Below are 15,257 nucleotides of genomic sequence, written 5' to 3'. Positions count from 1 at the left end.
GAGAGGGACTCCCTGAGATTCTTGTAGAGAGAGGAGGAAAACTTCTTCAAGGCAGGCATCCTTGCAAGAGGATTCGCAGTAGGGTTAAAAACGACGAGGTAAAAACAATGACTGCAGATGCTGGAAACCAGATTCTAGATTAGAGTGGTGCTGGAAAAGCACAGCAGTTCAGGCAGCATCCGAGGAGCAAGAAAATTGACGTTTCGGGCAAAAGCCCTTCATCAGGAATACAGGCCTTGTTCAGAATGCTGATCTCTCTCTGTCTCTCTCACTCTCTCAAACTCTCTCTGTCTCTCTCTCTCTCTCCCACCCCCTTTCTCTCTCTCTGTCTCTCTCTCTCTCTCCTCCCCCCTCTCTCTGTCTCTGTCTCTGTCTCTCTCTCTCTCTCTCTTCCCCCCAACCTCCCTCTCTCTCTCTGTCTCTCTCTCCTCCCCCCTCTCTCTGTCTCTCTCTCTCTCTCTCTTCCCCCCCTCTCTCTCTCCCCCTCTTTCTCTATCTCTCTGTGTCTCTCTCCTCCCCCCTCTCTCTGTCTCTCCCCCCTCTCTCTCTCTGTGTCTCTCTCTCTCTCCCCTCCCCCCCCGTCTCTGTCTCTCTCTTTCCCCTCTCTCTTCCTCCCCTCTCTCTCTCTCTCTGTCTCTCTCTCCCTCCCCCGCCCTCCCCCTCACTCCCTCCCATTTCCTCCCCCAGACTCTGGATGATTTGGAGCAGCGGGTGAAGGAGGCTGGGATTGAGATCAGCGTGCGGCAGAGCTTCCTCACAGACCCTGGCGTCGCTGTCAAAAACCTCAAGGTAATCTCCGAGCAACCGGAATACCTGGGCCGCGGTGCGGACTCATCGCTGTCCTCGGGATTAGTGCCAGGCAGGGGCAGCTTGACACCAAAACGCACACACAGCCTGTACCGTGCCAGACAGTGTGGTGGACTTGTTGGGCTGAAGGGCCTGTTTCCACACTGTCGGGATTCTAGACCGGGAGTGAATCAGCCCCTATTACCACACAACATGGTCAACTCTTAACTGCTCCCTGCAATGGCCTAACAAGCCAATCAGTTCAAGGGCAATTAGGGACGGATAAGTCAACTCAGTGGTGAGCACTGCTGCCTCACAGCTCCAGGGACCCGGGTTCGATTCCACCCTCGGCAAACTCTGTGGAGTTTGCACCTTTATTAGATTAGATTACTTCCAGTGTGGAAACAGGCCCTTCGGCCCAACAAGTTCACACCGACCCGCCGAAGCGCAACCCACCCAGACCCATTCCCCAACATTTACCCCATCACATAAAACAATTTAGCATGGCCAATCCACCCTGACCTGCACATCTTTGGACTGTGGGAGGAAACCGGAGCACCCGGAGGAAACCCACGCAGACACGGGGAGAACGTGCAAACTCCACACAGTCAGTCGCCTGAGTCGGGGAATTGAACCCGGGTCTCTGGCGCTGTGAGGCAGCAATGCTAACCATGCAGGTAAAAGATTTCCTTTTACCTAGAGTCTATTATACGTGAACAGGAGCAGACATGACTCAAATGGGCTGAATAGCGCTATAAAGGAGGGGTTTATGCACCTTCAGCTACAGTACACTGAAAATGGACAGGAACAGACACTCAGATACACTGCACAGTGTCAGACAGTGACTGACACTGTCACTAACTGTATACTGTACATGTACAGGGACGGACACTCAGATACACTGCACAGTGACTCACACTCTGTCACTCACTGTATACTGAACATGTACAGGCACGGACACTCAGATACACTGCACAGTGACACACACTCTGTCACTCACTGTATACTGTACATGTACAGGAACGGACACTCAGATACACTGCACAGTGACACACACTCTGTCACTCACTGTATACTGTACATGTACAGGAACGGACACTCAGATACACTGCACAGTGACTCACACTCTGTCACTCACTGTATACTGTACACGTACAGGAACGGACACTCAGATACACTGCACAGTGACTCACACTCTGTCACTCACTGTATACTGTACACGTACAGGGACGGACACTCAGATACACTGCACAGTGACTCACACTCTGTCACTCACTGTATACTGTACACGTACAGGGAACGGACACTCAGATACACTGCACAGTGACTCACACTCTGTCACTCACTGTATACTGTACACGTACAGGGACGGACACTCAGATACACTGCACAGTGAATCACACTCTGTCACTCACTGTATACTGTACACGTACAGGGACGGACACTCAGATACTCTGCACAGTGACTCACACTCTGTCACTCACTGTATACTGTACATGTACAGGAACGGACACTCAGATACACTGCACAGTGACACACACTCTGTCACTCACTGTATACTGTACACGTACAGGGAACGGACACTCAGATACACTGCACAGTGACTCACACTCTGTCACTCACTGTATACTGTACATGTACAGGAACGGACACTCAGATACACTGCACAGTGACACACACTCTGTCACTCACTGTATACTGTACACGTACAGGGACGGACACTCAGATACACTGCACAGTGACTCACACTCTGTCACTCACTGTATACTGTACACGAACAGGGAATGGACACTCAGATACACTGCACAGTGACTCACACTCTGTCACTCACTGTATACTGTACACGTACAGGGAACGGACACTCAGATACACTGCACAGTGACTCACACTCTGTCACTCACTGTATACTGTACATATACAGGGATGGATTCTCAGATACACTGCACAGTGACTCACACCCTGTCACTCACTGTATACTGTACATGTACAGGGACGGACACTCAGATACACTGCACAGTGACTCACACTCTGTCACTCACTGTATACTGTACACGTACAGGGACGGACACTCAGATACACTGCACAGTGACTCACACTCTGTCACTCACTGTATACTGTACACGTACAGGGACGGACACTCAGATACACTGCACAGTGACTCACACTCTGTCACTCACTGTATACTGTACACGTACAGGGACGGACACTCAGATACACTGCACAGTGACTCACACTCTGTCACTCACTGTATACTGTACATATAGAGGAACGGACACTCAGATACACTGCACAGTGACTCACACTCTGTCACTCACTGTATACTGTACATATAGAGGAACGGACACTCAGATACACTGCACAGTGACTCACACTCTGTCACTCACTGTATACTGTACACATATAACGACGGACACTCAGATACACTGCACAGTGACTCACACTCTGTCACTCACTGTATACTGTACATGTAGAGGAACGGACACTCAGATACACTGCACAGTGACTCACACTCTGTCACTCACTGTATACTGTACACGTACAGGGACGGACACTCAGATACACTGCACAGTGACTCATACTCTGTCACTCACTGTATACTGTACATGTACAGGGACGGACACTCAGATACACTGCACAGTGACACACACTCTGTCACTCACTGTATACTGTACACGTACAGGGATGGACACTCAGATACACTGCACAGTGACACACACTCTGTCACTCACTGTATACTGTACACGTACAGGGAACGGACACTCAGATACACTGCACAGTGACTCACACTCTGTCACTCACTGTATACTGTACACGTACAGGGACGGACACTCAGATACACTGCAGAGTGACTCACACTCTGTCACTCACTGTATACTGTACATGTACAGGGAACGGACACTCAGATACACTGCACAGTGACTCACACTCTGTCACTCACTGTATACTGTACACGTACAGGGACGGACACTCAGATACACTGCACAGTGACACACACTCTGTCACTCACTGTATACTGTACACGTACAGGGACGGACACTCAGATACACTGCACAGTGACTCACACTCTGTCACTCACTGTATACTGTACATGTACAGGGACGGACACTCAGATACACTGCACAGTGACTCACACTCTGTCACTCACTGTATACTGTACACGTACAGGGACGGACAGTCAGATACACTGCACAGTGACTCACACTCTGTCACTCACTGTATACTGTACACGTACAGGGACGGACACTCAGATACACTGCACAGTGACACACACTCTGTCACTCACTGTATACTGTACATATACAGGGACGGACACTCAGATACACTGCACAGTGACTCACACTCTGTCACTCACTGTATACTGTACATGTACAGGGACGGACACTCAGATACACTGCACAGTGACACACACTCTGTCACTCACTGTATACTGTACATATACAGGGACGGACACTCAGATACACTGCACAGTGACACACACTCTGTCACTCACTGTATACTGTACATGTACAGGGACGGACACTCAGATACACTGCACAGTGACACACACTCTGTCACTCACTGTATACTGTACATATACAGGGATGGACACTCAGATACACTGCACAGTGACTCACACTCTGTCACTCACTGTATACTGTACATATACAGGGACGGACACTCAGATACACTGCACAGTGACACACACTCTGTCACTCACTGTATACTGTACACGTACAGGGACGGACACTCAGATACACTGCACAGTGACACACACTCTGTCACTCACTGTATACTGTACACGTACAGGGAACGGACACTCAGATACACTGCACAGTGACTCACACTCTGTCACTCACTGTATACTGTACATGTACAGGAACGGACACTCAGATACACTGCACAGTGACACACACTCTGTCACTCACTGTATACTGTACACGTACAGGGACGGACACTCAGATACACTGCACAGTGACTCACACTCTGTCACTCACTGTATACTGTACACGAACAGGGAATGGACACTCAGATACACTGCACAGTGACTCACACTCTGTCACTCACTGTATACTGTACACGTACAGGGAACGGACACTCAGATACACTGCACAGTGACTCACACTCTGTCACTCACTGTATACTGTACATATACAGGGATGGATTCTCAGATACACTGCACAGTGACTCACACCCTGTCACTCACTGTATACTGTACATGTACAGGGACGGACACTCAGATACACTGCACAGTGACTCACACTCTGTCACTCACTGTATACTGTACACGTACAGGGACGGACACTCAGATACACTGCACAGTGACTCACACTCTGTCACTCACTGTATACTGTACACGTACAGGGACGGACACTCAGATACACTGCACAGTGACTCACACTCTGTCACTCACTGTATACTGTACACGTACAGGGAACGGACACTCAGATACACTGCACAGTGACTCACACTCTGTCACTCACTGTATACTGTACACGTACAGGGAACGGACACTCAGATACACTGCACAGTGACTCACACTCTGTCACTCACTGTATACTGTACATATAGAGGAACGGACACTCAGATACACTGCACAGTGACTCACACTCTGTCACTCACTGTATACTGTACACGTACAGGGACGGACACTCAGATACACTGCACAGTGACTCACACTCTGTCACTCACTGTATACTGTACACGTACAGGGACGGACACTCAGATACACTGCACAGTGACTCACACTCTGTCACTCACTGTATACTGTACATATAGAGGAACGGACACTCAGATACACTGCACAGTGACTCACACTCTGTCACTCACTGTATACTGTACATATAGAGGAACGGACACTCCGATACACTGCACAGTGACTCACACTCTGTCACTCACTGTATACTGTACACATATAACGACGGACACTCAGATACACTGCACAGTGACTCACACTCTGTCACTCACTGTATACTGTACATGTAGAGGAACGGACACTCAGATACACTGCACAGTGACTCACACTCTGTCACTCACTGTATACTGTACACGTACAGGGACGGACACTCAGATACACTGCACAGTGACTCATACTCTGTCACTCACTGTATACTGTACATGTACAGGGACGGACACTCAGATACACTGCACAGTGACACACACTCTGTCACTCACTGTATACTGTACACGTACAGGGATGGACACTCAGATACACTGCACAGTGACACACACTCTGTCACTCACTGTATACTGTACACGTACAGGGACGGACACTCAGATACACTGCACAGTGACTCACACTCTGTCACTCACTGTATACTGTACATGTACAGGGAACGGACACTCAGATACACTGCACAGTGACTCACACTCTGTCACTCACTGTATACTGTACACGTACAGGGAACGGACACTCAGATACACTGCACAGTGACTCACACTCTGTCACTCACTGTATACTGTACACGTACAGGGAACGGACACTCAGATACACTGCACAGTGACTCACACTCTGTCACTCACTGTATACTGTACATATAGAGGAACGGACACTCAGATACACTGCACAGTGACTCACACTCTGTCACTCACTGTATACTGTACACGTACAGGGACGGACACTCAGATACACTGCACAGTGACTCACACTCTGTCACTCACTGTATACTGTACATATAGAGGAACGGACACTCAGATACACTGCACAGTGACTCACACTCTGTCACTCACTGTATACTGTACATATAGAGGAACGGACACTCAGATACACTGCACAGTGACTCACACTCTGTCACTCACTGTATACTGTACACATATAACGACGGACACTCAGATACACTGCACAGTGACTCACACTCTGTCACTCACTGTATACTGTACATGTAGAGGAACGGACACTCAGATACACTGCACAGTGACTCACACTCTGTCACTCACTGTATACTGTACACGTACAGGGACGGACACTCAGATACACTGCACAGTGACTCATACTCTGTCACTCACTGTATACTGTACATGTACAGGGACGGACACTCAGATACACTGCACAGTGACACACACTCTGTCACTCACTGTATACTGTACACGTACAGGGATGGACACTCAGATACACTGCACAGTGACACACACTCTGTCACTCACTGTATACTGTACATGTACAGGGACGGACACTCAGATACACTGCACAGTGACTCACACTCTGTCACTCACTGTATACTGTACATATAGAGGAACGGACACTCAGATACACTGCACAGTGACTCACACTCTGTCACTCACTGTATACTGTACACATATAACGACGGACACTCAGATACACTGCACAGTGACTCACACTCTGTCACTCACTGTATACTGTACATATAGAGGAACGGACACTCAGATACACTGCACAGTGACACACACTCTGTCACTCACTGTATACTGTACACGTACAGGGACGGACACTCAGATACACTGCACAGTGCCAGACAGAGTGAATCACTCCATTTTATCTGTACATGGTTTGCAGGCCAGAGGCCAGGAACCAGTCCTTCCTTCGGCCCCTCAGTGGGTTGTGATACAGAGACAGAGGAAAGCAAGGCTGGCTTTCGAAAATCATGTCACCCTTTTCTCCATTTCTGCAGAGACAAGATGCCCGCATCATCGTCGGGTTGTTCTACGAGACCGAGGCGAGGAAGGTCTTCTGTGAGGTATGAGCTGAGCGGAAACAAGGACAAATAACTTGCAATTATACAGCGTTACCCCTCCCTTCCTTCTGGTGCTTGAGCGTCATGCAGGGAACATGGTGATCACTTTGTCAAAAAAGTATACTCCCACAAACAGCAACGTGATGATGACCAGAGAATCTGTTTCTGTAATGTTGAATGAGGAATAGATCTTGGACCAGTCATGGTAGTGAAGAAGGCCGTGCCTTTATTGGTCAGTGTCTAGAGGTCATGCTGTGGCTATGCAGGACATTGGTGTGGCCATATTGGGAATACTGCGTACCGTTCTCTTCTCCCTGCTGTAGGAGAGATGTTGTGAAACCTGAAAGGGTTCAGAAAAGATTTGCAAGGATGTTGCCAGGGTTGGAGGGTTTGAGCTACAGGGAGCAGCAGCTGTTTTCCCTGGAGCGTCGGAGGCTGAGGGGTGACCTTATAGAGGTTTACAAATTCATGAGGGGCATGGATAGGGTAAATAGACCAAGTTTTTTCCCTGGGGAGTCCAGAACTAGAGGGTGATAGGGTGAGAGGGGAAAGGTATAAAAGAGACCTAAGGGGCCACTTTTCACACAGAGGGTGGTGCGTGTATGGAATGAGCTGCCAGAGGAAGTGGTGGAGGCTGGTACAGTTGCAACATTTAAGAGGCATTTGGATGGGTATATGAATAGGAAGGGTTTGGAGGGATATGGGCCGGGTGCTGGGAAATGGGACCGGATTGGGTTGGGATAACTGGTCGGTATAGACGAGTCGGGCCGAAGGGTCTGTTTCTGTGCCGTACATCTCTCTGCCTCTATGACGGCGAGAGCTTTGGTCGTCACATCTCTTCCGTTTCCTTCTCGGTGTCTGACAGTTAAATTCCCAAACAGGTGAAGAATTCCCTCATCCGATGGCTTCTCCTTCCCCTTGTTCCTCCTCCGCTGCTTCTCCAGGTACTGGTGACGGACATCGGCCGGGACCTTTGTTCCAGGCTCCTCCGCCGCTGCCGTGTCCAGGATGGAGCCGGTCATAGGCCTCAGGCCTTACTGCTGCAGGCCTGCACAGCCTGGGCCTCCCCTGGAGACCGTACGGCCTGCCTCAGCTCCCCAGAACTGGGCCTCCCTCTTGGAGCACTCTGGCTACCAGAGGAAGGAGGTGCTAGGGGCAAGAGCCCGCAGCAAGTCTCTGGCCAGTAGCGACTGAGAGGTGACACGGAGGGATCTTTGTGGTCCACCGTCTCTGCTCGTCATGGCATGATACTGAACCAGAGCCTCATGATCAGCTGCACAGGCCGACACCAACTGGGAGGGAATTGCAACCCTCTTCTACTCTTTAGCCATGGGCTTGAGCTCAGTGATTAGGCCAACACTCCCAGTGCTGGGCAGTGAGAGAGTGCTGCGTTGTCAGAGGTGCCAGCTTTTAGCACATGTGCACATAGAGACCGAGAGCAGGGAAAAAGACCCTTTGGTCCAACCCATCCATGCTGGTATCCCAACCTAAACCAGTCCCATTTGCCAGCACTTGGCCCATATCCCTCCAAACCCTTCCTATCCATATACCCATCCAAATGCCTTTTAAATGTGGCAATGGTACCAGCCTCCAATGAAGAGATCCCACAGGCACATAGGAATGGAAGGTAGCCATTTGGCCCCCTCAAGTCACCTTGGCATTGTGATTTAATGTGTATCCCACCTTAGTTCATAATCCCTTAATGCCCTTGCTAAACAACCATCCACTAATCTTCGCTTTCGATTAGACTAGATTAGATTAGATTCCCTACAGTGTGGAAACAGGCCCATCAGCCCAACCAGTCCACACCGACCCTCCGAAGAGTAACCCACCCAGACCCATTTCCTTCTGACTAATGCAGCTAACACTATGGGCAATTTCACACAGCCAATCCACCCTAACCTGCACATCTTTGGACTGTGGGAGGAAACCGGGACACCTGGAGGAAACCCACGCAGACACGGGGAGAATGTGCAAACTCTACACAGACAGTCGCCCGAGGGTGGAATCGAACCCGGGTCCCTGGTGCAGTGAGGCAGCAGTACTAAATTGCCCGTAGTGTTCAGGAATGTGTAGGCTAGATGAGATGCATTAGTCAGGGGAAATGTAGCATGGGGAATGGGACCGGGTGGGTTTCTCTTCGGAGGGGTTGGTGTGAACTTGATGGGTCGAAGGGCCTGTTTCCACACTGTATGCCTTTTTCACAGAGAGTGTCTTGAGATTTCCACCATGCTGTTGTGTGAAGAATTGTCTCCGGTCATTGCACGTGAAAGGGTGCCCTGTCCTTGTTTTGGGGTCTGTCACACCAGAGGAACCTGTCTCTCTTCATCCACCTCACCAATTCCTTTCACCAGCCTGAAGATGACACCATACAGCAAGGAGCAAGGAGCAAGTAGCTCTCTTGACAAAGCATTCAAGAATCCTTCCTGAACCAACACATTTCCTCAGGGCAGATTGCATTGCTGTTTGTTCAAAGCACAGTGTGTACAGTTACACATTCACTAACCTCCTGTCTAATCGATGGACGTACATTGGAAGACAGTTCTCAAAGATGCTTTTAACATAAATATATGTTTAGTTTTTATTTCAGCAGTACCCCAATGTAGAGCTCAAAAAACCTGTCTCATATGCATGCCTCACTCTGTACCAGGCTAATATAACATGCTTCTCAGCACAACACTTTAATATACCACACTCACAGTGACACTCTGATATATCACACGCCTCACTGTGACACTCTGATATATAACACCTCTCACTGTGACATCTTGATATATTACACCCCTCACTGTGACACTCTGATATAACCCACCCCTCACTGTGACACTCTGATATACCCCACCCCTCACTGTGACACTCTGATATAACACACCCCTCACTGTGACACTCTGATATATCACACCCCTCACTGTGACACTCTGATATTACCCACCCCTCACTGTGACACTCTGATATATCATACCCCTCACTGTGACGCTCTGATATAACCCACCCCTCACTGTAACACTCTGATATAACCCACCCCTCACTGTGACACTCTGATATAACACACCCCTCACTGTGACACTCTGATATTACCCACCCCTCACTGTGACACTCTGATATATCATACCCCTCACTGTGACGCTCTGATATAACCCACCCCTCACTGTAACACTCTGATATATCACACCCCTCACTGTGACACTCTGATATAACCCACCCCTCACTGTGACTCTCTGATATAACCCACCCCCTCACTGTGACACTCTGATATAACCTACCCCTCACTGTGACTCTCAGATATATCACACCCCTCACTGGACACTCTGATATAACCCACCCCTCACTGTGACTCTCTGATATAACCCACCCCTCACTGTGACACTCTGATATATCCCACCCCTCACTGTAACACTCTGATATAAACAACCCCTCACTGTGACACTCTGATATAACCCACCCCTCACTGTGACACTCAGATTTATCCCACCCCTCACAGTGACACACTGATATAAACCACCCCTCATTGTAACACTCTGATATAATCTACCCCTCACTGTGACACTCTGATATATCACACCCCTCACTGTAACATTCTAATATATCCCATCCCTCACTGTGACACTCTGATATATCCCAAACTTCACTGTGACACTCTGATATATCACATTGCTCACACACAGCCCTCACTGTAGCTCAGTGAGGTCAAGGCCATCCATGTTGGCTCTGCTTTCGCCACAGCCCACTGACAGCTCTCCCGGTTTCACCGGGGTCTCTCCTTCTGCTGCCGCAGGTATACAAAGAGAAGCTGTATGGTAAGAAGTACGTCTGGTTCCTGATTGGCTGGTATGCTGACAACTGGTTCAAGATACAGGATAATAACATCAACTGCACGGTGCAGCAGATGACTGAGGCTGTGGAGGGGCACCTCACCACAGAGATCCTCATGGTTAACCCCACCAACAGCAGGGGAATCTCCAAAATGGTGAGCGCAGCTCGAACAAGAGGGGGGGTGGCTCTGCAGTTATAAAGCACTCTCGCGGTGACAGGGCTGACATCTGCTCCTGCAGGAAGGATGTTGTGAATCCTGAAAGGGTTCAGAACAGATTTGCAAGGACGCTGCCAAGCTTGGAGGGTCTGAGCTACAGGGAGAGGCTGAATAGGCCAGGGCTGTGTTCTCTGGAGTGTCGGAGGCTGAGGGGGTGACCTGATGGAGGTTGATAAAATCATGAGGGGCATGGACAGGGTAAATAGACATGGTCTTTTCCCTGGGGTCAGGGACGTCCAGAACTAACGGGCATAGGTTTAGGCTGAGAGGTGAAAGATGTAAAAGGGACGAAAGGGACAACTATTTTACACAGAGGGTGGTACGTGTCTGGAATGAGCTGCCAGAGGAAGTGGTGGAGGCTGGTACAGTTGCATTTAAAAGGCATTTGGATGGGTATATGAATAGGAAGGGTTTGGAGGGATAGGGGGCCGGGTGCTGGCAAATGGGAGCAGATTAATTTAGGATATCTGGTCGGCATGAACAAGAATACACCGAAGGGTATGTTTACGAGTTGTACATTTGCATGGATCAATGATGCTGAGCAAACTTCAGGAATGGCAGAGAGAAGGGAGTGAGGCTGACCCTGCAGCGTTAATGGGCAGAGGTGATGATGGTGTAGGGGAGATGTGATTATAGTAAAGGAGGGGAGGTGATTGAGGTGTTGGGGGGAGCGATGATGGTGGAGGAGGGTTAGTGCTAATGGTGTACGAGGGTAGGGATGATGCTGTAGCAGGGTTAGTGATGGTGTAGGAGAGGGTGATGGTGTAGGAGGGGGTGATGGTGGAGGAGGGGGTGATGGTGTAGGAGGGGGTGATGGTGTAGGAGGGGGTGATGGTGGAGGAGAGGGTGATGGTGTAGGAGGGGGTGATGGTGGAGGAGGGGGTGATGGTGTAGGAGAGGGTGATGGTGTAGGAGGGGGTGATGGTGTAGGAGAGGGTGATGGTGTAGGAGGGGGTGATGGTGTAGGAGGGGGTGATGGTGGAGGAGGGGGTGATGGTGTAGGAAGGGGTGATGGTGTAGGAGAGGGTGATGGTGTAGGAGGGGGCGATGGTGTAGGAGGGGGCGATGGTGTAGGAGGGGGCGATAGTGTAGGAGGGGGCGATGGTGTAGGAGGGGGTGAGGGTGGAGGAGGGGATGATGGTGGAGGAGAGGGTGATGGTGTAGGAGGGGGTGATGGTGGAGGAGGGGGTGATGGTGGAGGAGGGGGTGATGGTGTAGGAGGGGGTGATGGTGCGGGGGGGGTGATGGTGTAGGAGGGGGTGATGGTGTAGGTGGGGGTGATGGCGGTGGAGGGGGTGATGGTGTAGGAGGGGGTGATGGTGTAGGAGGGGGCGATGGTGTAGGAGGGGGTGATGGGGGTGGAGAGGGTGATGGTATAGGAGGGGGTGATGGTGTAGTAGGGGGTGATGGTGGAGGAGGGGGGTGATGGTGTGGGAGGGGGTGATGGTGTAGGAGAGGGTGATGGTGTAGGAGGGGGTGATAGTGGAGGAGGGGGTGATGGTGTAGGAGGGGGTGATGGTGTAGGAGGGGGCGATGGTGTAGGAGGGGGTGATGGGGGTGGAGAGGGTGATGGTATAGGAGGGGGTGATGGTGTAGGAGGGGGTGAGGGTGTAGGAGGGGGTGATGGTGTAGTAGGGGGTGATGGTGGAGGAGGGGGGTGATGGTGTGGGAGGGGGTGATGGTGTAGGAGAGGGCGATGGTGTAGGAGGGGGTGATAGTGGAGGAGGGGGTGATGGTGTAGGAGGGGGTGATGGTGTAGGAGGGGGTGATGGTGTAGGAGGGGGCGATGGTGTAGGAGGGGGTGAGGGTGGAGGAGGGGATGATGGTGTAGGAGGGGGTGATGGTGGAGGAGGGGGCGATAGTGTAGGAGGGGGCGATGGTGTAGGAGGGGGTGAGGGTGGAGGAGGGGATGATGGTGGAGGAGAGGGTGATGGTGTAGGAGGGGGTGATGGTGGAGGAGGGGGTGATGGTGGAGGAGGGGGCGATGGTGTAGGAGGGGGTGATGGTGGTGGAGGGGGTGATGGTGTAGGAGGGGGTGATGGTGTAGGAGGGGGTGATGGTGTAGGAGGGGGTGATGGTGAGGGGGGGGTGATGGTGTAGGAGGGGGTGATGGTGTAGGTGGGGGTGATGGCGGTGGAGGGGGTGATGGTGTAGGAGGGGGTGATGGTGTAGGAGGGGGCGATGGTGTAGGAGGGGGTGAGGGTGGAGGAGGGGATGATGGTGGAGGAGGGGGTGATGGTGGAGGAGGGGGCGATAGTGTAGGAGGGGGCGATGGTGTAGGAGGGGGTGAGGGTGGAGGAGGGGATGATGGTGGAGGAGAGGGTGATGGTGTAGGAGGGGGTGATGGTGGAGGAGAGGGTGATGGTGTAGGAGGGGGTGATGGTGGAGGAGGGGGTGATGGTGGAGGAGGGGGCGATGGTGTAGGAGGGGGTGATGGTGGAGGAGGGGGTGATGGTGGAGGAGGGGGCGATGGTGCGGGGGGGGGTGATGGTGTAGGAGGGGGTGATGGTGTAGGTGGGGGTGATGGTGTAGGTGGGGGTGATGGCGGTGGAGGGGGTGATGGTGTAGGAGGGGGTGATGGTGTAGGTGGGGGTGATGGTGTAGGAGAGGGTGATGGTGTAGGAGGGGGTGATGGTGTAGGAGGGGGGTGATGGGGGTGGAGAGGGTGATGGTGTAGGTTGGGGTGATGGTGGAGGAGGGTGTGATGGTGTAGGAGGGGGTGATGGTGTAGGTGGGGGTGATGGTGTAGGAGAGGGTGATGGTGTAGGAGGGGGTGATGGTGTAGGAGGGGGTGATGGTGGAGGAGGGGGTGATGGTGTAGGAGGGGGTGATGGTGTAGGTGGGGGTGATGGTGGAGGAGGGTGTGATGGTGGAGGAGGGGGTGATGGTGTAGGTGGGGGTGATGGTGTAGGAGGGGGTGATGGTGTAGGTGGGGGTGATGGTGGAGGAGGGTGTGATGGTGTAGGAGGGGGTGATGGTGGAGGAGGGGGTGATGGTGGAGGAGGGGGTGATGGTGTAGGTGGGGGTGATGGTGGAGGAGGGTGTGATGGTGTAGGAGGGGGTGATGGTAGAGGAGGGGGTGATGGTGTAGGAGGGGGTGATGGTAGAGGAGGGGGTGATGGTGTAGGTGGGGGTGATGGTGGAGGAGGGTGTGATGGTGTAGGAGGGGGTGATGGTAGAGGAGGGGGTGATGGAGTAGGAGGGGGTGATGGAGTAGGTGGGGGTGAGGGTGTAGGAGGGGGTGATGGGGTAGGAGGGGGCGATGGTGTAGGAGGGGGCGATGGTGTAGGAGGGGGTGATGGTAGAGGAGGGGGTGATGGTGTAGGTGGGGGTGATGGAGTAGGAGGGGGTGAGGGTGTAGGAGGGGGTGATGGTGTAGGAGGGGGCGATGGTGTAGGAGGGGGTGATGGTGTAGGAGGGGGTGATGGGGGAGGAGGGGGCGATGGTGGAGGAGGGGGCGATGGTGGAGGAGGGGGTGATGGTGTAGGAGGGGGTGATGGTGGATGAGGGGGTGATGGTGTAGGAGGAGGCGGTGGTGGAGGAGGGAGTGATGGGGGTGGAGAGGGTGATGGTGTAGGTGGGGGTGATGGAGTAGGAGGGGGTGATGGTGTAGGAGGGGGTGATGGTGTAGGAGGGGGTGATGGTGTAGGAGAGGGTGATGGTGTAGGAGGGGGTGATGGTGTAGGAGAGGGTGATGGTGTAGGAGGGGGTGATGGTGTAGGAGGGGGTGAGGGTGTAGGAGGGGGTGATGGTGTAGGAGGGGGTGATGGTGT

General features: G+C 52.1%; 1 protein-coding gene across 1 annotated transcript in view; it reads left to right on the top strand.

The window, feature by feature from the left end:
- LOC132832563 (gamma-aminobutyric acid type B receptor subunit 1-like) overlaps positions 1–11,466 on the top strand; it is a 336,573-nt gene extending 325,107 nt beyond the window's left edge. Inside the window, exons 8-10 of the mRNA XM_060850654.1 lie at positions 688–789; positions 7,392–7,457; positions 11,230–11,466. Coding sequence (XP_060706637.1) covers positions 688–789; positions 7,392–7,457; positions 11,230–11,466 — 405 coding nt within the window. The remainder of the gene's footprint in view (positions 1–687; positions 790–7,391; positions 7,458–11,229) is intronic.
- The last annotated feature ends 3,791 nt before the right edge of the window (positions 11,467–15,257 follow it).

This window comes from Hemiscyllium ocellatum, chromosome 35, assembly GCF_020745735.1.
Source record: "Hemiscyllium ocellatum isolate sHemOce1 chromosome 35, sHemOce1.pat.X.cur, whole genome shotgun sequence".
NCBI lineage: Eukaryota > Metazoa > Chordata > Chondrichthyes > Orectolobiformes > Hemiscylliidae > Hemiscyllium > Hemiscyllium ocellatum.
Note: the sequence above shows the minus strand (reverse complement) of the source record. Positions and strands in the feature narration are given on the sequence as shown.